The 25,009-nt window shown below is 40.3% G+C and overlaps 2 protein-coding genes across 2 annotated transcripts; both read left to right on the top strand.

Annotated features, from left to right (window-relative positions):
- The first annotated feature begins 213 nt into the window (after window positions 1–213).
- LOC144664703 (uncharacterized) lies at window positions 214–3,808 on the top strand. Its single transcript, XM_078525900.1, has 2 exons — window positions 214–1,763; window positions 1,850–3,808. The coding sequence occupies exon 2, from the start codon at window positions 2,005–2,007 to the stop codon at window positions 3,499–3,501; it is 1,497 nt and encodes a 498-aa protein (XP_078382026.1). The 5' UTR covers window positions 214–1,763; window positions 1,850–2,004; the 3' UTR covers window positions 3,502–3,808.
- A 919-nt stretch (window positions 3,809–4,727) lies between these two features.
- Window positions 4,728–24,413, top strand: LOC144664851 (uncharacterized). Its single transcript, XM_078526065.1, is given in 3 exon segments — window positions 4,728–5,268; window positions 9,023–18,364; window positions 18,366–24,413. Coding segments are annotated over 2 exon segments (14,097 nt in total). The 5' UTR covers window positions 4,728–5,268; window positions 9,023–9,056; the 3' UTR covers window positions 23,155–24,413.
- The last annotated feature ends 596 nt before the right edge of the window (window positions 24,414–25,009 follow it).

Below are 25,009 nucleotides of genomic sequence, written 5' to 3'. Positions count from 1 at the left end.
GATCAGAGTGTCATCGTGGAGGAGGTTGAATATTCTTCACAATCTGATGGATCTTCAATGAATTCCAGCACTTCATAGCTAGGATCGTAATGGAAAAAAATTGGTATGTGACTCTTTGCAATGAAATATCATTTTATGTGAAAAATATATCTTATCAAGCAAGTAGAATATTACATGAAGCCCTAGGGTTGACTTTGAATATAAATAAATTATATTCATGATGAACGTGTTTTTTTGCTTATACCCCTGAACAAGTTTAGTTGAAAACAGATTTATTACAAAACTTTTTGATCAAAAAAGAGCTTAGAAGCTATTTCTGGTCCAATTCTTAGAAAATATCAGAACAACAATACAAACGTACCGGTAATTCATTCTGATTCTTTTCCACTGTCTAAGTTTTGAAATACAAAACAGGGGCAGATCCAGAAAATTCAGAAAGAGGGGGCCGAGAATTGGTGAGAGTGCAACCCCCTCCCCCCCCCCCAACAAAAAATTGAAAAGTATCAAGTTCGTTGAAATGTTACTTACAGCATTCTGGGAGCATTTGTGATCAAAAGATACGGCTTTGGGAGAAAAAGGGGGGCCCTCGGCAAAGGTTAGCATGCGTTTCACAAAACAGTATTTCTGAAAGGTTTCTTTTTCATTTTTTTTGCACTGCACATGTATAAATAATGTTGTGTTTTACATTTGCCAAACAGTCCACCAAGTTCTCAGCAAGCAGATTTCCATTTTAATTGTGGATTTTCCGATTTATAATTAGAAAAACCATAAAGGGAAAGAGTTCCTCTCAAAATCGGAATATTAAAAAAAAAAAACAGGAAAGCGTCTATAAGTGCGCGACTTCCTCGGGCTGGTTATGCAGTTACCACGGCGTACACGAGCATGGCGCACGGTGGGCGCGCGCTAAGCACGCGAATGGCACGTGGTGGCAACGTGAACGATGGCTGTTGGGCACCCTAATGTCACACGGCGAGTGCACGAATGGCAAGTGACGAACACGTGCAGGCACATGACTCCCCTATTTGCCTTCATGTATTGTGGCGATGAGTTGTGGATTATCGTGTTATTGTCTTCAAATACGCGGGTATTTATTCTTGTGCCGTAGAACAGTCATAAAAACAACCTGCAGTGTTTTCAGGCAGATTCTATTGTGACTAAAGTTTAATTTCGATCGCTATCCCGGTTCGCTATCGTATATGTGCATATTAGTAGTATAGAACTTATTTAGGCCGCCATAATTCCGACGACTACCAAACCAAACCGGAAATCAATCTAAGTTTAAATTTTAGGCTGTAACTTGATAATCCTTTCTTTACTTGAAGGAAAATACACTGAAATATAGTTATCACTCTATCCTTAATAAGCCGAAGCTACAAACCAAGTTTCAGTGATTGTTCGGCGTATATATTCTTTCATTTATGAATTTTATCGTTTTGAAAACAGTGCATGAAAATTAAAATTAGAAACTAAAAAAAACTGAAAGTGAAATAACCCAAGCTGAAGAGTGAGATCTCAGAACCTTTTCCGTGACATAAATCTCGCGCGCGACCAGTCAAAACAAAAGGAAAATAACATAAAGAAAGAAATACAATGCGTAAGAATTCCTCGTGCCATAAACTACTTCACTTCTAAGAATACTGTACAATAAATTTTATTTATTTTTATGTCGCGTGTAGTAATTAGAATTCCGACGTAATCAAAGGTGATAGGCTCGCGCGAGATTTAATTTAAAAAGCACTAAATTACTGCTACAGGTGGCTGAGGTAAGAACCATTTGCTAATTCAGATTGTGTTCGCCTGCATTTAACCTACTTGAAATTCAAATTGATATGCGGACTTTTATTCGCAGGTTTTTTAATTCCAAGCGGTTGGTTGTGTACAAGACGATGAACGCGCTGGAATTCAGCCAAGAATGGCCAAGAGTTGGATTATGTTCTGTACTGCGTATAGTGTTGTTCTTATGTTTGAAGACCGAAGCGATTGAAGAAGTTCAAGTAAAACAACATGACACACATAACGATAAGATTGGCTTCCCCTCCAGCTGGGAGCAAGAATATCCGAGAAATTATTAGAATCAAGACTCCAGAAAAGCTACTGCCGATTTCTGAAGCCAGTGGAAGTTTTATAGTCGAAACAGAAGACAGAAATCTTAGCATGGATGAAACCTGTTTTGAAGACAAGATGAAACAGATGGTCAATGGAAACTCTCAAGGTTTACCACCTTTTGAAGGATTACACTCAAGTGCCGAAGGAAACGGTCCTATTTATGTTGATACTTGTGAAACAAGAAAAGAAGATTCGAATCGATTTACGCCGCGTATAAACACAGAAAATGGAAGCAAAATAAACGGAACGGCCGTGCATGATGGAGAAACGGAGTTGAATTGTCAGGGAAAGTCACAGACGCAGTGTGACAGTTGTGGACGGCCAATTGAACGTGAAGGGTTCGAATCAGAACTTTATATAACTCGTAAAGATTTAGCTTCAGTGCAAAATCAGTTGGTAACGTTTAAAGCTAGGTTGGAAGAAGAACTTATTGAGAGATTTAAACTGGAGGAAGAGCTGAGGTCCGAAGCTGAATCACATCAAAGTGAATTGAGGACTTTGAAGGAGAAAATTGAATGTTTGGAAGAAAATGAATGCGAGAAATCTCGGCGAGTCGAAGAGTTGGAAAACATGATTGCAGTTTATAAAGAGGAACATGAAAAAAGTTGCGAGGAGGTAGAAATTTTAAGAAATTTTGTTGGTAAATATCAGAGTGAGTTGTGTAAGCTAAGAGCTGAAGCACACAATGCTAGCGATCAAGCTGTTGAAGCGATGAATGAAATGGAGCTGTTGACAAAGAAAATGGAGAAAAGCGAACAAGAAAAAGATAAGATTAAGAAACAACTCCAGTCTGAAATGGAAGAGTATTGGAGAGAGGTCCGCGAATTGAGAAGCGCTTTAGAAAACTGGGAAAGGCTAGACGTCGAAAGAAAGACTCGCATTCAGACGTTAGAAAACGAAGTTGCGTCTTATAAAGGCCTCGTGGATGAACTTAGAGAGGAACTCACAGAATGTAGCAACAAAACGACAAACCAAGAAAATAATAACTCCAAGATGGATCCAGCCAAAAGCGAGCATCTTTTAATGCTTTGTCACGAGTTGAACGAGATCTTCAGAGAACATCTAAGCAGTCAAGGAAAATTTTCCGAGCTTTCGTTCGTTCTCGCTGCCACTCAGAAGGAACTTGAAGAAGCCAGGAATCGGAGTCAGAGTCAAAACCTAGCGCTGCAAGAATTTAAGCGAAATTACAACGACTTACATGACACAATGGTGGCACTAAATGAAGAAAACCGACATTTAAGGAATAGTTTGGAGAAAAAGTGCACGGAATTCACAGAAATTCGAAGAAAGTTTCTTGTGTCAGAAACGGAGGTGTCCTGGCTTAAAGAAGCGTTAAGTATTGTTGACAGCTCTAAGAGAAAGACACTCTGCAAGTCAATGGAAGTCGCCAGTTAAGGTTTAGGATTTAACACTGCTGAAACAAAACTCTCCGTTGGTCCCATCATAAATTTCATAATACCTTTTCTAAATTTATTTAAAATAAAGAAACATTATTCCTTATTTTTGTCAAAATATTTTTATATTTGGCATTTGAGATATTCAAAGTATACGACTCTCTTTCATAATTAATGTGAAAACATATCAAATCGTATTCCTAAAATATTCAGACATTTTATCTTTCGAATTATCTGCTGCATGTTTGCAAAGTAGTGACATTTTGTATTGAATGTTGATTTTATTAAATAAAGAAGGTTTTACCTTGTTTTACACGGTATTTCACTTTTTTGGCGAGCATTCGTCACATATAAAGTAAATTTGGAAAGAGTTAAAAGCCTCTCGCTGTTTACTAATTTATCATCGCGTCGTTTGTGGTAACCCACCACGCCATGTAACAGCCAATGAAATGTCCTTTCAATAATAAGGGTCTATTTCGTTTGACCCTTCTTATAGGTTAATGACCATCTTAATGAAAGAGCTTCCCTCAACCACAGACAAGGGAATTCTTATTAATTCTTATTTCCTGATAAATTTAGCCAACTTGATCTTGTAGGATTTCAATAGCCATGCTTCATTATCAAAATGCAAATATATCGACTGCAGTATGAATGTCTTTTTCAATCGGGGAGATCCCGTGAAAACATCCGAAGATTTGATGATTGTTATCATCCAATCAGAAGAAGCACGAACACTCCGAAAGTTGACACGTGGCATGTCGCCATCAGTCGTACTCTGCGGAAAAACGAGCTTGCTGGAATGCTTAGTTGCTACGCAACCGTTCTGGTAAAAAAGGTGCGGTAACCTTCGTCTCAATGGCCTTAAATTCTTCTTTTTCCTGGCCCGATACTAGACGGGATGGGACCCGAAATAATTACAAGGCTTTAATAGGGGAATAAAACGAAACAATTCTAAATCGAGTCTAGGGAATAAATAAGAAGTTTCAATAGTTTTATTCGCCCCAAGACGCGTAGTAATGACAAAATTTTACAATTTCTTAAATGATTTATTCTTGGGGGGGGGGGAGGGTTTCGATTGAAAACGGCACTTAAACTGACTATTTTCTTCCTTTACTGCTCTCAACGCTGATTAAAGTCGCGAGATTTGTAAGCGGGTTCTTTCTTTGGTTGATTTGAACAGTTTTCTGAAATTAAACAATCAGAAATAATGAGCCGAAACCAAATCAATATTATGATGCTAATTACAACATAGAATTTACTGAATAGAGATTTTATTCAAATTTTAAAACTGCGATTGGAATCGCAAATCGGTGAAACAAGAATTGTCATAAATATCGTCAATTTATTTCATTTTCACAGACAAAAGCGAGCGAGCAGTGTGCTTGCAATTATTGTACTAAGTTCTTTCGTATATACTTTTTTCAAGGATGTTGCACGTTGTATACATTTTACTTTCATGTAATACATCCCTCCATTTGCGTTGCCATGGCAACTTTAAATATCCTGCATCACGTGACCATATTCTGATAGTGTTGTTGAAATTTAGCTGCAGTAGGCTACCTCGCCTTTTGCAGTTAAAATCATGTCGGTTTTCTTTATGCGCTGAGAATGCGCAAACCGTTTCTCTCGTTAAAACGATTTATTCAAATGAAGCGACAAACACGTAGGAAATCCTCGTTTTGATTTGTGCTTGAAAGCGGCCGACATGACAAAAGGACAGTTGTGGTTTTTAGTCACGGGTGGTGTTATTCGCCTGCAGCTAAATCAGGTAAATATCACGCTAAAAATTCTTCAATTATGTGACTAAGCAGTCCGTACTTCTCGTTTTAATCCCGTAAATAATAAGCTTATTGCATAGCTGGTATAATTTCGATTGCATATCGTGTCGCATATTTAAATTATTTAATGTGTTATGAATGGCGAAAAAAAATCTTTTAAGCCTATTGTGTGGCGAGATTTTCCTTTAGTGACCCGTGTTAAGTGTCATATAGAAATTAAAATTTTCTCTGTTAACTGAAAATCGAGCGTCGAACGTGCGTTTTTCTTGTTAATGTGCAACTTTAATTTTAGTAGACATGTAACTTCGAATACGAAATTAATGGCGGTCATTTTTGCTAGTTTTATTTAACACCTTTAAAATCTAAGCCAATAGTACGCAAGAAACTTTGGCATCAAAGCCAATATTTACCAACGAACCAAAGCATTATACAATTTGATTTTGTCTTTGAAATCGATAATTCAGCATACAATTGGTTGTAAATGCACAGCGCTAGAGAAAGCTTGACACACTGTCAAAAAGCTACAATAATAGTGTTTTTGCATTTGAGTCAGAGCAAGTGCTCCCATATTTTTTTCTGTGATAAGGAAATCAGTCGATAGCGTTTTTAGGAGTCGCTGTCAAATATAATATTCACCCTGCTATTGAGAGCAAAATGTATACAACTTTTTTAATTGAAATTACAGTAATTTCTTTTTTTTCAGAATTGTGTTTTTTTAATTGCCCGAGCTAATAAATTGATCTTTTTTTAAAGCAAAAAAGTGAAGAAAAGAACTGAGTTCAGAATGAAATTTTAGTTTGAGGCTTTTTTCGTTCACAATGCTTATTCTCATCAGCGTTTTATTCTCAATTGTGAAAATATGAGAAAACGTTTGAAACACATCAAAAAATAATACAAGAAATGTTCACATTTTCCAACGGAGACATGTTGTTACAGCTGTAAGGCATTTTCATAAATATTTTTCAACCTCCCAGGTACAGCTAACTGAGCAGAAATTTAGTTACATTTATTCATCGAGGTGAGGTAGATATCATCCGTTATTTACTGACTCGGAGGTAAATATCTGAGCATATATCTTGCTAGTGAAAACCAGGATTTAAAGGAAAGCTCGCACGCGATTTCCGAACCAGTAGATTGAGCAAAGCGCGAGAAAGATTAAAAAATATTTGACGATATGCAGAGCAACATGGCTACATATCAACCAGCCATATCAGTCTTATTTACTTCCTGAATGAAATTCTGTGTGGCAGGATACTCACAGGGCTTGCCTTCCTTATATTTACCTGGCAGTATCAGATAACTTTACATCAAAATAGGTTTCTTAATATTTACGATTCAAAACCGCTAGCTTACACAATATCTGAACACATGCTAATAAAAATACCTGGATGCGAATGAAACATGCGTTTATACACCACGGGAGATAAAAGCACGAGTAGAAAAATACGGAAATTCATTTGTATGGAAATGAACATAAATATCAACAAACCTAATTTGAGGAGCTTTGTGAGACCTTAATTTGTTTTGGCTTAGGGACCATTCGCGAAAATTTAGCCCTTTAGCCTTTTTTTCGTAGCAAGAGAATAAACGTTTTCCTACCTATTTAAAAACACCTGCAAATGCTTCCAAAGGATCTTATTTTTTTCGACAACAGAAACGTTTGAAGACGATAATAGTTTTCCTCTCACTTCAATTTATGACCAAGTTCGCTGTCATTTGTAAAAGATCTAGGTGAACCTTTTAACCAGTGCAGTTACGTATGAGCCAGCTCGTTAAACAGTATTCACTAAACGATTTTAGACCCGACCTGATGCTGGGAAAATTATACTCTTGTGCAAACAATAATTTAAACCATACCTTGTTGTATTATTTAGTAGTTTCGACTTAGTTTATACGTCCCTAAACCTGATTTGCTATTTAGATTTCACAGAATTAACAACATCTGTTATAATGCAGATCTGTAGGATTAGGAATAAACTAAACACAGTACTAGAATCAAAGTTTCCGACTGTTTTATTAAACTAATTATACAGGTGTATTATAATTAAGATTGTTTCGCCTTCTTTTCTTCGTGCTCAATAGATGTGTTTGTAAATATGGCGGGAAAACACTGCGCGCTGATTGGTCGGTTTCATCATTAGGAAATCCACCAGTCGTCAAGAAAAAGCGAGATGATTCGGCGAGGGATTTTCCGCTGATTGTATTTACTTTGCGGTCAATAAGACCTGGCAAAAATGGAAATATTGAAATTTATTTCATGCACTATTTCCGCACTTTAATTTCTGCTTGAAGGGAAGTTCGTGGCGGGCTCGCATCGTTTAAGATGTCTCTACACTAATGTCACTATGTGACAGGGGAAAGCTTTCCTAAGGAATAGGTTTGGTATGCTGTCCTTTCGCCTGTTTTAAAAATTCTTCGGGTTTTTTAGCGTTAAAACTATTTTGTACAATCCATAATAGAACCCTGTTGGAAAAATAGGTCTCCTTATTTTTGCATTTTTTGTTCTCTTTTCCGTTTTTGCTTACGCAAACTAATTATAGTAATATGTTTATACACCATTAACCTGTTTGAATTTAATCTAGTTTTGTCCCAAGTATCTTCATGTCTAGAGTCGATAATTTTCAATTGCAATTAATTTGAATTTTTTATACATGAGTTTGAAGATCGATAACAAGCAAGTCCAACTACGTTTCATTTAATATTTCTATCCTTATTCTTCAATATTTAGTCCTAAATATTGTTGTATTTCTTTATTATGTACGATTTAAGAGAAAACAAGTACATGTATTTTGAAGAACAAGCTAATTTTCCATGAGATAACATGAAAGCCGATGGCTGTCTATGCACTTATGATTACAGCTTTCAAATATTTTTGCGCTGTAAGAAAAAAACAGAAGTGAGAAGCCTTTGTATGAGATAAATCGCATATTTTACAGCCTAGCGGTGAATACCTAGACTGGCAACCGTCCGTTTCGTGCGAGTATAGTGATATCTGACTTCATTAGAAAACTGATACCGGGATGCCGCGGTATAGTTGCAAAGTACGGTCAAAGTATGTTTTCCGTGCAATAACGACGGAATATCTCCTCGTTTTCGTACCTAAGGTGTTAACGATTTGTGCACTAAATGATAAATTACATCAGACAGTTTTATTTGCATTATTTCATTTATTCAACATGTAAAAATAAATCAAGTTAGGTCCTTACGATCTGTAAAATAGGTCTATTAATTATATTAAGACTTCTATCCTAACGCTTTACCTAATTATTCTCTTCCGTTGTGCAAATATTGATTTATTTAGCGGGTCCGAGAAATGTTTAAATACTTTGGAGCATTTCAAAGAATCATAATCAAGATTAAAATTAGACAAAACTCAAAAAAATGTTACCATGGGAAAGACCTATTAGCCTGCTATAACACAAAAGATTTTAACTTTTATAGGCTAAAGCTTTAGCTTCTTTGCTATTTAAAACTGGAAGCAAAACTTTCACTTTATTCAAGAAATTTTCAGCGTGTAAACAATACCCCTTGGTCCGAAAATCCCAGACGCTTTCGAGTTTTCATAAAAACTCAAAACATGCGGTCAATTTTCAGAATAATTAGTGGCTTCCCTCTCAATTCTGTGACCGCAAACTAAAATACGCATTAAACATAAATATTTTTTGTCACCTATCGATTACAAAGTTAAAACAAAATCGTTTAGATTTTTTGATAGTTGACTAGTTGTATTGTATATATTTTCAGGGCCATCTCAAGCAAATTAACATCTCTGTTTATAATGGAGGACAACAGGCGAAAAGAAAGAGTAAATAACTTACGATTAGAAATTGAGAACCTAGAGTTGAAAGCAGCCGTTGACTCGAAGGAAAGTCTAATTCAACTACTTCGCGAGGAAGTTAAGACGGTACGCGAGACAAAAGAGGCGAGATTGGTGACAACTGAGCGCGTTTATCGTGAAAGTGAAGTTCAAGAGCTTCACAGCGCGGTACAGAGCAAAGACATCGCTGTTAAACAACTTAAAGAAGAGCTTACCAACGCACATCAAAACACAGAACAGGTGCACCAGCAGTACGCACGCGCAAGAGGGGAGCTTGAAGCGAAGGACGCGACAATCAGCAGGTTGCATCAAGAAAATGATAGATTACAAGAAACACTGGAGGCGACCCAAAATGAACGACTGCAAACGCTTGATAAGCTTAGCGGAGTGCAGGCCGAGCTCTCGGTGGTTCGCGTCGATAAGAACTGGTTAGAAAGCCAGTTTAAGTTACAGCAAGAAACCTTCTCGAGTGCGCGCACGGTCAGTGAAGAAACAAAAACTGTCAAGGGTAGAGAGGGGTTAGTGTTTACTATGGAGAGTGTTGCGAAAGACAAGCAAACTTTGCAGGAATTAATCAGCACTGCTTCGCATTATGAGGAAATTATACGCAGCTTGGAAGGCGGGAAACGAAGCGATGGACTTAGTGCGCGAGAATCACATCGATTCGCTTCGTCGACGAGCCCACGACACGGTGAAATGTCGAACATTGACGAGAATTACGTGATGGAGCTAGGGAGTAAAATGACGGAGGTCGAAGAACGTTTAAAGAAAGCTGTTGTATCGCAAAAATACCAGTTACAAGCGGAGAGAGAGCAGTTAATTCAGGAATTCAAAAATATGCAAACGCAACTTCTGCAACATCAACGGCACCATGAAATTCAGAAGAATGAAATATCATCGAAAGAAACTCTTATCCAGAGGCTTAAAGCTGCAAAAGCCACGCTAGAGACTGAAGTTGAAACACTCAAAAGCGATCTGGCAGCGAGCCGAGCGGAGTGCGACAAATATTTACAAGAGCAAAGAAAATTCCAACACGATCTGACATCCACGAAAAGTAAAGTCTCCAAACTTGAAGCGGAATTGGAAAATGAGAGAAGGCAGCGAGAAATAGAAAAGCAAAGGGCTCAAGAATTTGGTTCACACAGTCACGCAGAGAGGGAAGAATTATCCAAACTTAAAATTCAGTTTCGAGAGCAGTACCTGTTGAATGAGAACCACACGCGGGAGATTGCTGCCAAAGACAATCTAGTTCGGCAGCTGCGAGAGAGACTGGAAGCCAGCGAGGTGGAACTCGACAGGTTCAAGTCGATGCGCACCGCTGTTCAAGTTTCGCAGACGGAAGTTGGACGAGAAAGGGAGAATTTACAAGAGAAGCTGCTCGCCTCGGAACGAAGATTTGCCGAGTTGCAAGCCACATACGAAGACTGTCGACAAAAGAACGAAAGACTACATCGTGAATTGCAAGAATACAAACAGAAGCGTTCTAGAGTTGATGCAGCTGATGATTCACTCGAACAAAAGAAATTGGAACTTGAAAATGATTTGCTGATTGTTCGGAAGAAGTTGTCAAAGCTTGAAAGCGCGTATGAGAGCTGTCAGAAAGAGAAACTACAGCTGCAGCAAGAATTACTGCCAGCGAACTCGAAAATGGCTCAGCTGAAAAACGCTTATGAAAGCTGTCAGCAACAAAAGGCACAACTACAACAAGAAGTGCTATCATCGCACAAGAGGCTTGGGGAGTTTGAAGCTAAAATCGAGCGGCAAAGACAAGAAAAAGCGGATGTTCAACGCGACATGAAAGCTCTAGAGAACCGATTTAACAAAGTAGAGCAGCAACTCCAGCGGACGTTAAGTGAGAAACAAAACCTGGTCGAGAAATTAGAAGAGGCTAACAGACGTTTGATGAATGTGTCAGATGATGGGAAGCGAAGAGACAATCAATGGCATGACCACCAGAAGAAATTTGACGATCTGAGCTCTGAAATTCACAAAAAAGACAAGACAATGCATCAGCTAAGAGACGAAAAAGAACTTCTGGAAGCTGAAATTCAGCGATTCAAGCAAGACTTCGAGACATTGAATAAAGAGCTTGCCGCCTGTCAACGCGAGAAAGGCAGCCTGCTGAATGAATTGGCCGCAGAACGAGAGTCGAACTCCGACGTGCAAAAAGATTGCGGGCGTTTAAAACAAGAGCGGGAAAAACTTCAACACGAGTTGAATTCAATGAAAGACAACAACGCTCAATGGAAAGAAATGTGTGATAAGATTCAACACGACAAGGAAAGGCTGCAACAGGAACTGCTGGCAGCACAGAGGAACATTTCTCGGTATGAGTCAGGCCATGACAGCGAGAAACGATCCTCGCAGCAGGATACTATGGTATTGAGGACCAAGATAAGCGCGCTTGAAAGTGAACTTCAAGAACTAAGGAGGAACGATGGGAACTTGAGATCTAAGACGATGGAGCTTCAGAAGTGCAAAGCTGATTTTAGTAAAGTTGAAAGAGAACTTGAAGAGAGTGACAAAAAGCTTGAACGAATCGCAAAAGAAAGCCAAATGAAGGATGGTCTTCTTCAGCAGCTGAAAAGAGAAAACATGGCTCTAAAAAGAGAGTTGGATTCCGCCCTTGATGACTCTGGAGAATATTCCACGGGTTATGTCCCTGATTCAAGAGCTATCGAAGTTGAGGTTGAATTACTTCAAAATCAACTTTCAGACACAAATTCCCAGTTGAAAGAACTCGAGGAAGACCGTGACTCTTGGCGACAGAAGAACCTGCAGCTTCAAAAGGAAATTGTTTCACTCGAAGCGAAGAACTCCGAGTTGGAAAGGGCGTTTGGTAGATTACAAGAACAAGAGAGAAGACTTCATCACGAGCTAGAGGGCTGTAAAAGCACTATTTACCAGCTTGAAAAAGAGGTCTACATCCATCAGGATAACAAGAGCAAAATCGAAAGCGCGTTTGAGAGTTCTGAAGTCAAGAAAGGCGAGCTGTCAAGAGAAATACTGGACGCCAGAAAGAAGCTTGCAGAATTAGAAAACTTGTACAAGGTTACGAAGAACGATGGCGAGTCTAGGAAGGAGGCGGATCGAGTAAAGATTGGAAAGCTTGAAAACCAGGTTGAGAGCTTAGCAAAGCAGAAACAGCAGCTGCAGCAGCTATTGGAGGAAACCAGAGATGCAGCAAGGAGATACCAGGACGAATTACACAAGACACAAACGAAACTTCAAGAGCTGCAGAGGGACTCCGAAGGTTATCACAAAGATATTCACTCTAAAGAAGCACAGAACAAAAAGATTCGCCAAGAAAAAGCAAGTATTGAGAAGGAACTCGAGTGTGTTCAAGTGCAACTTGTGGACACCGCTTCCAACGTGGAGTCGTTTGACATGGAGAGATATGAACTGATGCAAGAGATGCGTCTTGCTAAAGATAAGGTCCAGGAATGGGAAAACGCTTACAAGATGCTGCAACAAGAACACGCGAGTCTGGAAAAGGAGCTGAGAAGTGCTCAGAAGATGGTCAATGAAGTTGAAAACGAGTTTAATAAAAGTCAAAAAGATCGCCAGAATGAGCTCCGCACCAACCATCTTAAAGTAAGCAAGTTTGAGTCACAAGTACAAGTGGTTCTTAAACAACGAGACTCGCTGAAAGAGCAACTTGAAGACGTTCGAGACGAGTTGCGAAAAACTAAAGACGAGTACACGCATCTGCAGAAAGAATTTATTCAACACCAGCAGAGATGTGATGCTTATCGAAAGGAGCTGTTGGCAAAGAGTCATTTGATAGACAAGTTGGAGGATGAGAAGAACGCCATACTAAGGAAGATGGAACAGATGAGAGCTGAGCTCGGACAAAACGAAATGACGGGTCAGGCTGTGAAGCAGAAGAGAGATATTTTAGAAGGTGATTTGCAGTCTGCTGGAGATAGAATAACAGAGCTGGAATATGCTTTGACCTCGCTGCGATCAGAGAAGGATGAAATCCAAAAAGAGCTGTACCGAGTTACAAATAAGCTTACTACTGTGGAAGATTCGTATGCAAGGGCTCAGGAGAAAGTTAAAGATCTGGAGATTCAGCTGAACGCTGCTCGTAAGGTCATAGGTGATCTGGAGGACGAGCTGTCCCTTATTAAGAACAAAGCTTCCCAGCTTGAGGCAGATCACGGGTTCAAATTTGGACAAATCGACGAACTGGAGGAAAAACTGGATGCAGCCCACAGGAGCTTATCCGAGATAGAATCAGCGTACGAGTGCAGCGAGCGTGAGAAGGAAGATCTTAAACAACAGTTAACACATGCAGAAAGAAAGGTGTCAGAGCTCAGACAGACCATTCAGAGAAATGAAGAAGAAAATGATGACTTGGAGAGACAATTGGACAGCACTCGGCATCGGACATCAAAGCTTGAAAGTCAGCTAGGTCAAGCACAGAGGCAAAAGGTGCAATACAAAGAACAGTTGGAAGATGTCAGGGCAAAGCTGTTGAAATGTAAAGACGAGCTGGGAACGGTACAAAGTCAGCTGTACGACTGTCAGAGAAGCTTGGACGTCCTACGGAAAGATACAGGGAGCAAAGACAATACCATTACAGAGCTTCGTGGAAAGTGCTCTTCCTTAGAGTCCACGTTAGGGCAAACTAGTGAAGCGCTCGCGAAACACCAGGCAGAGAACGACTTGCTTCAAGAGAGTAAACGCGACCTTCAGGACGAGCTCCTGCAAAACCAAGAGAAGTTCCAAGAACTTGAAGCCATGTACAAGCTGTGTGAACACGAGAAACAAAGACTTGAGGAGGAGATCCACTCGTTTTACAAGAGACTAGCTGAGCTACAAGGATCGTATCAAACGTGTGAACACGATAAAATGGATGCACAAAGGCAGGTCATGGTTCTAGAACAGAAAGTGAACAAGCTTGAAGTTGTTTTAGAGCAGACCCAAAGGGAGAAAGCTACCTTGGAGTATCATTCAGGAGATCTGAACGTTTCAAGCAAGAAGGCGGTGGAAGAATTGGCCGTGGTCAAAGTGCGCTTGGAAGAGAATCAAAAATCATTCAGTGAATTTTCAAGCCAGTTGTTTGAGAAAGAACGAGTTGTCGAGGAGTACAAGATTAAGATAACTACACTGACAACTGAAAATGATTATCTGAACTCTGAAGTGACAAAGAAGAAGGAGCAACTTTGGCAGATGGAGAATGACAGACGAAAGTTACAAGACAAGTGGAGAGAGACAAGCGATGAAGTGATTAGGATGAAGCCATTGTGGGAGACTGCACAGCGCAAAAAGGAGCAAATCGAAACAGAACTACAAGCAAACCGAAAGAAGGTTGCAACGTTGGAATCTGCTTTGAAGAAGAACGAAGATAGAACGACACAGGCTGATAAAGAGCTTAGCACGTGCAAGAATAAAATATCCGACCTCGAGACGGAGCTGAACTCCTTAAGAAAGAAGGTGTCCGTGATGGAGTCGCATTATGAGGAAGCAAGAAAAGAGCTTGAAGATGTTAGAGAAGAGTTACGAGCAGCGCAGGACAAAAACACGAGTTATTCCATTCAGCTTGATACTGCACAGAGCGAGCAGTTGGATCTGAAACAACAGATTGCGGTCCTGGAGAAAAACGCCTCAGAACACGATGAAGAAATCTTAAGTCTTCGTGAAAAGAAGGAGTCCTTAGAGGAGGATCTTTTCACCGTGCGTAACAAAGTGACACAAATGGAGTCCACAATTAACGCTCTAGAGACGCAGAGGACGAATTTGAAAGAGCAGCTCAGTGACTCGAGGGACAAGACTGTCGACCTAAAAGAGGAAAATATGAAAATTGCAAGCCAATTGAAAGAACAACAAGGATTGGCTGATTCCTTGAAAAAGGTTCTTGCAAAGAAAGAGAAGACGATCGAGGAATTGAATGAAAGGATCGCAGAATTGGTAACGGAGTTGGAATCTTTACGACAAGAACGAATGACGATAAAAGTATCGTGTGAAACTTTACAAGGTGCACAAGAAGACATGAGTTTTAAATTGATGGAATACGAGAGCAAGGAGGAAAAGATACAGAACGAGCTTCAAGAACTTCATGAATCACGGGATGAGATGGAGCGGGAGTTGAGCATTGCTGCGCAAAAGAATTTAGAACAGGAGAATCGAATGAAGAGTTTACAACGAGAAAAGGAAAGACTTAGAACGAGTTTGGACGAAACTGTAAGAAAACTCGCCAAAGAGAGTGAAGACGGGTCGAGAGCGAAGAACGAGTTAGAGGAAAACCAGAGGATAATTGAGAAACTCACAAATGAAAACAGAGCGATGGATTCTCAGATTGAAGAACTCAGAGCCGTGAAAGCAGCTGTGGAAAGCGAACTGGCTGACATTCGGTCGGAGTTTGAAGAAAGTAAATCAAAGAACGAAGCAATTGAGAAGAATGTCAAAGATTCCGATGATGAACTTAAGCGGTGCAAAGATGATATCTCTCGGTTAGAAGACTTAGTATCGGACTTAGAGAAGGAAAAATATGCCTTGGAAAAAGACTTGCAGGTATCTAATTCAAGGTGTTTGGATTTTGAAGGATCGCTCGTTAAATCTTCTCAAGCCGAAAGCGACCTAAAGCATGAGCTACAAAGTTCAAGCAACAAGATCATTACGTTGGAATCGGAATGCAAACTCTCAAGGCAACAAGGCAATGAAGTGAAACGTGAAAACGAAATACTGGGGAAGAAGGTACGAGATCTTGACGAACTCTTCAAAAAGAGTGACAAAGAAAGGAAAGAAGTTAGGCAAGAATTAATTTTAACACAGAGTAAGTTAGCAGACCTGGAATACAAGTATGATTATGAGTCCAACGAACGTGCTTCACTTAATGTACAACTAGAAGATGCAAATAGTCAAGCTTCTGCAGCGCTAGACAAAGCTCTTAATCTAGAACAGAAAGTGGCAGAGCAGAAAATTCTTCTTGACATGGCAAACAAAGAAGTTGACGAGAAAGAAGAAGTCATTCGACAGGTGAAGAACAGCAAAATGTTTCTTGAAGGGCAGAGAGAGAGCTTGAAGCAGAACGTTGCATCTGGAAAGGAAGAGACCGAACGTCTTCAACAAGAGATCAGTCGCTTTCAACGCGAAAACTTTCAACTGCACAAAAAGACCACAGAACTGGAGTCAAAGCTTAGGAAATTTGTGGCAGAGAAAGACCGAGCTCGAGACGAAGCTACCAAATGTAAAGACGAACTCTTTGCGTTGAAAAATCAACTGGATGAGTCACAAGAAGCCAAAGAGAATCTTGAACATCAGCTAGAGGAGTACAAACAGAGTACATTGAACTACAAAAATAATGTGGTCACATGCCAAAGGCAAGTAACCGAACTAACAGGCCAGTGTGACGTGTTCAAGGAGACACTAGACGCAAGAGAAGGATCTATAGGGCAGTTAAGAGAGGCCAAGCGAATGTTCGAAGACGAAATGGAACGACTACAGACCGCTCTCAAAGAGAAAGAAAGGGACAACGATTCCTTGATGACAAAGAGAAAGGAATTGGAATCTAGCCTGCGCTCTGCGTTGCAGCAGCTAGCCGAGGCAGAAAGCTCCTTAAAAGTAAACAAAGAAACTGTTAATAGATTGGAAGGTGATGCGGATTCTTTTAGGGGTAGACTCAGTGATATGGAAAGCAAGCTGATGGAACTCGAGCAGCGGGAAAAGGAAGCTCAGCGTAACAATGTAGTTTTGAAGTCGCAAATTTCAAGCCTGGAATCTGGTTACCAGGCCAGTCAACAGGATCGTGGTGACCTGGAGCGAGAAGTGCATTCTCTTCAGGAGGAGTTGGAAAACATGAGGAAATCACATGACGAAGAACGCGAAGAACGTGAGAATTTGAGATCGGAGGCTCAAGTGAACAGAAATAAAGTGTTCGCTCTAGAAACACAACTTCAGAGAATTGAAAAGATCAAGGATAGTTTAGAGCAACAAGTGAACACGTTCACATCAAAAGGCAGCGACAGTAGCAGCGAACTTATTCGTCTTCAACGCAAAGTTCAAGAACAAGATATTCTTATCGAGTCTCGCAACAGGGAATTTGTAAACAAGGAGGAGACGATCGAAATGTTCAAAGCAGAGAACAGGACTTTGAAAGCAGATGTCAGTAGTCTGCAAGAGGAAAATGCCAGGATAAGGTCAAGTGTGGAAATACTTCAACAAAGGAAAGATACAGCTGACAAGGAGTTGTTCGATGCTTTGAAGCAAGGGTCCGAGTTTGAACTTCGTCTTGTCGCAGCTCAGGAAGAAAACGAAGAATTGAACAAAGAACTCTTGGAAAAGCAAGAGAAGGCTACCAGCCTACAGGAGGAATTATACCGAGCACTGAAAGATCTGGCGAGTCTAAGACACGAGTTGGAAGACACACAATCTCGAGCAACAAAGAGCAGAGAAGAAATCGTCGATTTGCAAAGGCGACTGAATGAAAAGGAAGCTAGTTTTGATACATACAGAGACAGTAGCGAGGAGAAGGACAACAAAATTGGCTTATTACAGTTTGATGTAAATACATTGGAGCAGGAATTGAAGTCGCTGACAGAGGAACTTTCCATTGAGAAGGAGAAGCATCAACATGCTCAAGAAGAAATCAGGAAACTACAAACAGAGTTGGAAGCTCGAGAGGCAAGTGTGGCCGACTATGAGGACGCAGCTAAACGTCTTAGAAATGAAAATGATAAAATTAAGAAAGATGTTTTATCCAACAAAGACATCGAGGCTGAACTAAGAGAAAGATATCAGAGCTTGCAACGAGAACACGAGAACCAAGAACACGAGCTCGCATCAATGCAGCAGAAGCTCACTTACATAGAAGCAAGGTATAGTAGCATTGTTAAAGATAAGGACAAGTTGAGGGAGGAGTGCACTGCGCTTAAACGAGATACATCTGAGATGAAAATCGCACTGGATGGTGCACAGAGAGAGAAAAACAAAATTGAAGGCGAATTAACAGTTGTGAAGCAGCAGAGCGAAGATCTGCAAAGCAGGATAACTAACATTCTTCGAGAGAAAGACAAATCTACTGAAGAAGTCTCGTCGATGAACAGTTCATTGACCACTTTACAAGTGGATTATAAGATGATTTTGTCTCAAAAGGAAGAAAAGGAAAAGGAAATAATCGATTTCAATACCAAGTTGTCCAAAATCGAGCTTGAACACAGGGACTGTGATAGAACGAAGGCCTCTTTAACAGGGAGAGGTTCACGGGCTGCAGAGGAAGGTGGACGAGTTGGAACACACTGTGGCTTATTTGGAACAAAAAGATAAGGAGCTTCAAACAGAATTCATCGATTCTCACAGGAAAATTACAACCCTCGATCAAGAGCTAATTGTGGCTAAGAACAAGATTACAAGAATGGAAGCCTTCAGTGGCGTGAATGAGGGGAAAATAAAGGTCTTTAGCGACGATCTTTTCAACGCAGAACAGAAAGTCTCGCAGCTGGAATTGGCCTTGAGTGCCAGTCTTGAAAAGGAATCTCAACAACAGAAGGATCTTTTAGATGCGTACAAGAAAGCAATGGACTTTGAGGTCGCATATCAAACAAGTCAGTCTGTGAAAAACCAACTGCAACAGGACATTAACACGTACAAGAGCAAATTAACGACGAGTGATCGTAAATTGCAGGGTGAGATTAAGCAGAGAGCTCAACTGGAGGGGCAACTACAAGAAGCAAAACTCAAGATCGAAAATCTTAAGTCTGACTTGATCAAACATCAGAGGAAACTTACAGAACAGCAGCAGCAAAGCGACACCAAACACAGGGATAATGAAAGTAAGTCAACTGTCATTGAGAGCCTTCAATCGTCGAAGAAGAGTCTCGAAAACGAAGTTGAAAATCTGAGAAGAGAACTCGCTGGTGTGAAGTTTAACTCAGATAAACTTGGCCATGAAAACAAGGATTTGAAGCATCAGTTGGAGGCCAGTCGAGAACGCCTGGCAGATGCAGAGTCAGCCGCTGAGCTAAACACTCTCGAGTGCGACAGACTCAAGAGCGAAATACTGCAGCTAGAGACCTCATATCAAGAGACACAGCTCATCTGTGAGATGCTGCGGAAAGAAAAGGAAGGGCTGGATTCTCAGCTTCTGCAGGCTGCAGCCCCAGATATGGACTTTGGACCTACGGACGACTCTGTAAAGAAAGAGAAGGAAGAACTGGAAAGCCAGCTTACTAAAGTCAAAAGAGAACTAGATGCCTTGAAATCTGCACACGAAGATGTGGCCACAGGGAAGGCTAAGGCTGAAGAGTACTTGGCTGCAGTGAAGAGAGAGCTTTCGGAGCTCCAAGCAGATAACCAAGCAGCCCGACTAGATAATACCAGAAACACATTAGAGCTTGAGAATGCCAGAAAACGGCTGAGCGACTTGGAAGTTTCTTACGAACAAGTAAAAGTGGCAAAGGAAAGGCTGCAAGAAGAAGCCAGTGATACAGAGAGGAAGCTGGTTTCTCTTGAGGCAAGGTATGAATTGTGCGAAAGCCAGAAAAATGACTCGAACAGAGACGTGTTAAATTTAGAAAAGAAACTTGCACTGCTGGAGTTATCATACAACAGAATTCGTGAAAGGGAGATTGATCTGGAACGAGAAGTTCTAGAATCTCACAAGAGGGTAACAGAATTGGAATACGATCTACAGACAAAGAAAGAGTTTTTGAACGAGGTACAAAACACTGTACGGGACTTGGAAGAAAAGAACGATGACTTGCAAGTAGAAATTCTTGACGCTCAAGGGAAGATCAATGAGTTGGAAGCAACTTGTGACACGTGGGAGGAAAAAGCCAACAACTGGGAAGAAGAAGCCAAAGCGTCAGAGCGTCGGCTGAAGGATGCTGAAGAAATACACAAATTTGGACAGCTTGAGAAGTCGGAGCAACAGAATGAACTTGCATCTCTGAGAGACAATATCGCAACTTTGGAGCGCGAGCTAAAAGACAGCAAAAGGGAGAACGAGGACTTGCTTTCCCAAATGGATGATTTAAGGAACACGAGCTTCACTGATCGCGATGATGTGAACAGTTTGAAGAAACAGCTGAAAGACTTAGAAAAGATGGTTTCTGAGACACGTCGAGAAGCTGACGATAAAGCGGCCGATTTGAACGATTTTAAGAGGCAAAGGTCTCTTCTCACGGATGAAGTAGACACTCTCAAGAGAGACTTGTATGAAAAAGAAAGATCTCTGGAGGATTGTGTAAGAGAAAAAGACAGAATCGATCATGAACTGGAGATGCTTAAAGATGAACTGGAAGAAAAGAAGAGAAAGTTAAAAGCAAGTGAAGATGAGAAGGACAAGATGCGTAATGAGATGATAACAGCGCATAATCTTGTCTGTACACTGCAGGATAACAACCAAACAAGTGAAGTCCAAAATGGAATGTTGCAACAGGAACTTGAATACTTGAGAAAGAAAGTTTCTGATGCAGAACTGGAGTTACAAACATACAAGAAGAAAAGCGACATTTTAAAACAGGATCTTCGCAGTTTCCAAGATGGCAGTTTGTCAAGCTTGTCACGAGATTCCACTCAGGATGAGGTGAGACGCTTGCAGAATGACCTTCAAGCGAGCACTGAAAAATACCGAGAACTTGAAAGGTTCTGTAAAGAAAGCGAAGATGAGAAACTAAGGCTTCAGCGAGAGCTGTTGGACACACACAAGAAGGCTTCAGAAATGGTCATAGCGCATCAGTATTGTCACCAAGAGAAGGATGCATTGCAAGAGGAGATAGCCTCTTTGAAACAAAGACTAAGGGAACTGGAGGAGGGACAGGACGATAGTCAAGACAAGGCAAACGATCTTCAAGATGAACTCTTGGATTTGCACAGAAAATTGACAAGAGCCGAAGGTTTGTACGACCATTCACAAGAAGACAACAAAAGACTGAACGCAGAGCTGGAAGAAGCAGAGAACAAGATTCGTGCTCTTGAAGATGACCTCCTCAGCGCGCGACAGGAAATTGCCCGACTTAGAAATAACACCGAGGAGAATGTTCGTCTGCAGAGATTACTGGACGACAAAACCAGGGAAGTAGATTACTTACAAGAGCAATTGAATGACCGTAACAATAGCTCTGCATTGAAGAAGAATCATCTACGAGATGAATTGGAAGAAGCTCTAGAAAGGCTGCATAACAGCGAAGCAGAATTGTCAGCAAAAACCTTCGAGCACGATCATTCTGTTGACGAACATCAACGAATAGTGTTTGAGAAAGACAGCCTCATAAGTGAGCTCAACGCTCAAATAAATTCTCTTAACTTTGAAGTTTCTACCTTGAAGAGAGAGTTAGTGTACAGTAGGGAGGACAAAGACGGTTGGGCCGAGGAAAAGAAGAATTACAGAGAAGAAGTGTTTAACTTAAGGAAGGACAAATCCCGCGCCGAGGAAGAGCTTCGCCTTATCAAAGATGATTATGAAAATATCAACCAACGGTTAGCACTCCTTAAAACAGAGAAAGGTCATTGTGAAGAGGAGAATGGAAAACTAAAGGAGGAATTGCGGGCTGCAAATCTTGAGATTGAGCGTTTAAAGCGAGAGATGTCCATGAGTAAATATGAATACGATTCCTTTGAGAATGAAAAGAGCAGTTTGAAGGAAGAGATCACCGCAGTTAAATTAAGCAAGTCAGAGATTCAAGAGGAGCTTTGGCGAGTAAAACGAGAGTTGGAGAAACTACAGCGAGACGCCGGATTGAGAGGGCGAGAACGCGACGCATGGGAAAGAGAGAGGGCGAACTTGCAAGAAGAAATCAAAGCGTTTAGAAGTGAAAAACTCAACCTTACAGAAGAGAATCGAGAACTGACACGAGAAAACGAAAAGCTGAAGGCTGATATAGATTTGAAAGATGAAGTCGCCGACGATGCAGGGAAAGCGAGGCGCGAAAAAGAAGAGATTTACTACGAGTATACAGTGATTAAGGAGAAGTACACAAGGATTGAAGAGGAACACAGGATTTTCCTGATCGAGAAACAAAGTTTGGTTCAAGAGAAGCAGAGTCTGCAGTTTGACCTTGATGATTGTAAAAGCAAGTTGCGGAGGTTTGAAGACTCAAACAGGCATCTGGAGGACGAGAAACGTCGTTTGGAATATGAATTAAGGACGGCGAAGGAACGACTGTTGATTGTTGAACGGGAGTTCGATTCCAGAGCTATGGAAAAAGAGCAGGTTTCTCAGGAAATAAGCAGCACCCGAATTGAATTGAGGAAAGTCGAAAACGAACTCCAAAATACCCTGAGGAAGCTGCACGACGCCAACGATGACGTCACAGCGAAGCAAAATCGTCTCGAGAGACTAGAGCGAGAACTGGAAGATCAAAGACGGGAGTGTAGGTCACATGACCTGGATCGAGATCGCAAAGCCAGTCAGATTAGCGACTTGCAAAACCGGATTGACGAGTTAGAGGGAGAGATTCAGAGCTTACAAGATGATTTAATACTCAGTCACAGAGCATACGAGCAGTGCAAGAAACAGCTTGAAGAAGCAGAATTGACGGATCACTCGGACGAGCAAACAGAAACGTCGACACTTCGTGTAGACGTCACGGAAAGACCTCATCAAGTAACAACACTGGACATTGACGTAAAACCGCAAGTGACTACATTAGACATAAATGTGAGACCTCAGAGGACCGTTGACTACACTTTTACACCACAGACTACTTCAACAGAGTTTGACGTAACTCCACAGAAACCGCAAACTCCTGGCTACAGTGTTACCCAACAGACCACCACATCAGAGTTTGACCTTCATGTAAGACCACGTAAAACATCCGACTACAGCTACACCCCACAGACGACTACAACGGAATTCGAGGTTACTCCACAGACAACCACATTAGATATTGACGTACCAGAACGTCATGAAACGACAGAATTGGAAATCAATATCGAAAGAGAACAGCGGCGCCCTACTCCTGCGTCATGGACAACCGGAAGTACGTCATCTTTCCAGGTTTATAGAGACCGGAAGTATGGTCCGGTGCAGTTTACTCTTGAGGAGGAGGAAGATGGCGAGTATGAGATTGCGCAGATTGAAAGCAGGAGCTCCAGAAGAAGATGGAAATATTGAAATACTGAAAGAAAAACTGTAAACTGTTAGCCTATAGTTGCCATTGGATAATATCAAAAGTCCATTCAGAAAACATAATGAACAAAATATTTGTACTATTTGTATTTTACTTCGTGGAATGAGACGACTTGGGTTGCATGTTTGGGATAACTGTGGCTGCATAAATGGCTTGGGATGACTGTGGCCATTATGGCCAAAACAACCCGTATGCTGGACGCGAATTAGTACACTTATGGGTAATTTTTGTCCTATAGGAGAAAACGACTTGCTCCCAAGAACCATAATTACGTTGGTTTTGTGATTAGCAAACTGTAATAAACCGTTTACTCTAGGGAATTTTTTAAACTTTAGAAGAAACTATTTTACTGATCTTGGAGTATTATAAAAGCATGACTACTTTTGTTAGACGAATGTTAGAATCGTATTTTATTTGCATTTCGGGAATCATTTCAGTTGTATTGATTCATAAGTACGAGTTCCATAATTGAAACGAAATTATTATATCAATTCGATAGATGATTTATAATTGTTGAAGCACTATTTGCTCCATTTCTGTCTCAAACCGTTTTCTCTGAAGCTGTTTTGTCAGTCCTTTGGGACATAAAGTATCTATATATCAAATATAGAAATATGCACATGTTTTTTCTTGGAAAAATCGTGCATCTGTACCGAATTTATTTCTAAGCTAGCGTTGAATTTCAATTCAGTAAACACTTTTGTCAAACGAAATCACTGTTAGTTGTATACTAGTTTACAAGATTTAGTTTCATTAATTTAATTAATTTTAAATTTATTTAATACATCGCATGTGCAGTGTTATTGTAAATGTAAGTCAATTATCGAGATCTTTAAGTTACATATTACTATACAATTTTGTTACCAAAATCGCTTATTTATCCATATTTTATACAAGGGAATATATGGGAACAGTATATGCTTTATTACGCTTCAGTAAAGCGCGTTATATGTTTTGCTGATGTTGCATGCAACTCGTAAAAATTGCTGCAATTGCGGCGAATTTTTTTGTAATACTTTTTTATATCGCGTTAGTTCGCAAGAAAGTTTGATTGCCCGTGATATGTGCCACATTATAGAAATTATCTTGAAATTATTTGGCTCTTCTTTTGAAAACGTTGTAATAAAAGAACTTCTTTATCAAAAAAGTTAAAGAAGCGTTGTTTCTTTTCGCCTAATCCTGAACAGCCTCAACTTTTTCTTTCTCCTCTATGTTAGTTTTCCTCAGGGAGACACAATGCCCTTGTGCATGATTATGCGTCGGATTCCACTTCGAGCGATGCGGGTGCGAGCCTGGCTGGAGTCACTGTGTTGTGTTCTTGGGCAGGACACGTTAATTTCCTAACTACTTTGCTCCATCTAGGACTGAAATGGGTACTGGTACTGGTGACCTGCGATGGGGGATAAGCAGTCCGTCCAGGGGGGGGGGGGGGGTAGAAATTCTTCTAGACAAGTCTCCTAGTGAGAACAGTACAAGGGATTTGTTTTTTTTTTTTGTTTTTTTTTTTAATTTTTTTTTTATTAATGCTTACAACATGCTTACAACAATACAATAACACAAGGAAGAAAAAAAAATTACAATGTAATAAAGTAAGAAAAAAGAAACGATGTATTACAAATCTCTACACTAATAACCATAGGAAAATAAAAGCACAAGAACGATAAAGGGGCAGGAAAAGAGGACGAAATCAATATGGTGGCAGAAATTAAAAATGCAGGGCTGTTGGTGGCATTGCCAAGGCAAGTGGGGGTAGAAATGGAATGTCAGGGGATACAAGGGTTTTCTTTGGTTATTTGACCTTTTGTCAAATAACAAGGGATTTGTTCCCGCTCATTTTTT

The sequence above is a fragment of the Oculina patagonica genome, chromosome 9, assembly GCF_052425735.1.
Source record: "Oculina patagonica isolate OP01 chromosome 9, crgOcupat, whole genome shotgun sequence".
Classification (NCBI taxonomy): Eukaryota; Metazoa; Cnidaria; class Anthozoa; order Scleractinia; family Oculinidae; genus Oculina; species Oculina patagonica.
Note: the sequence above shows the minus strand (reverse complement) of the source record. Positions and strands in the feature narration are given on the sequence as shown.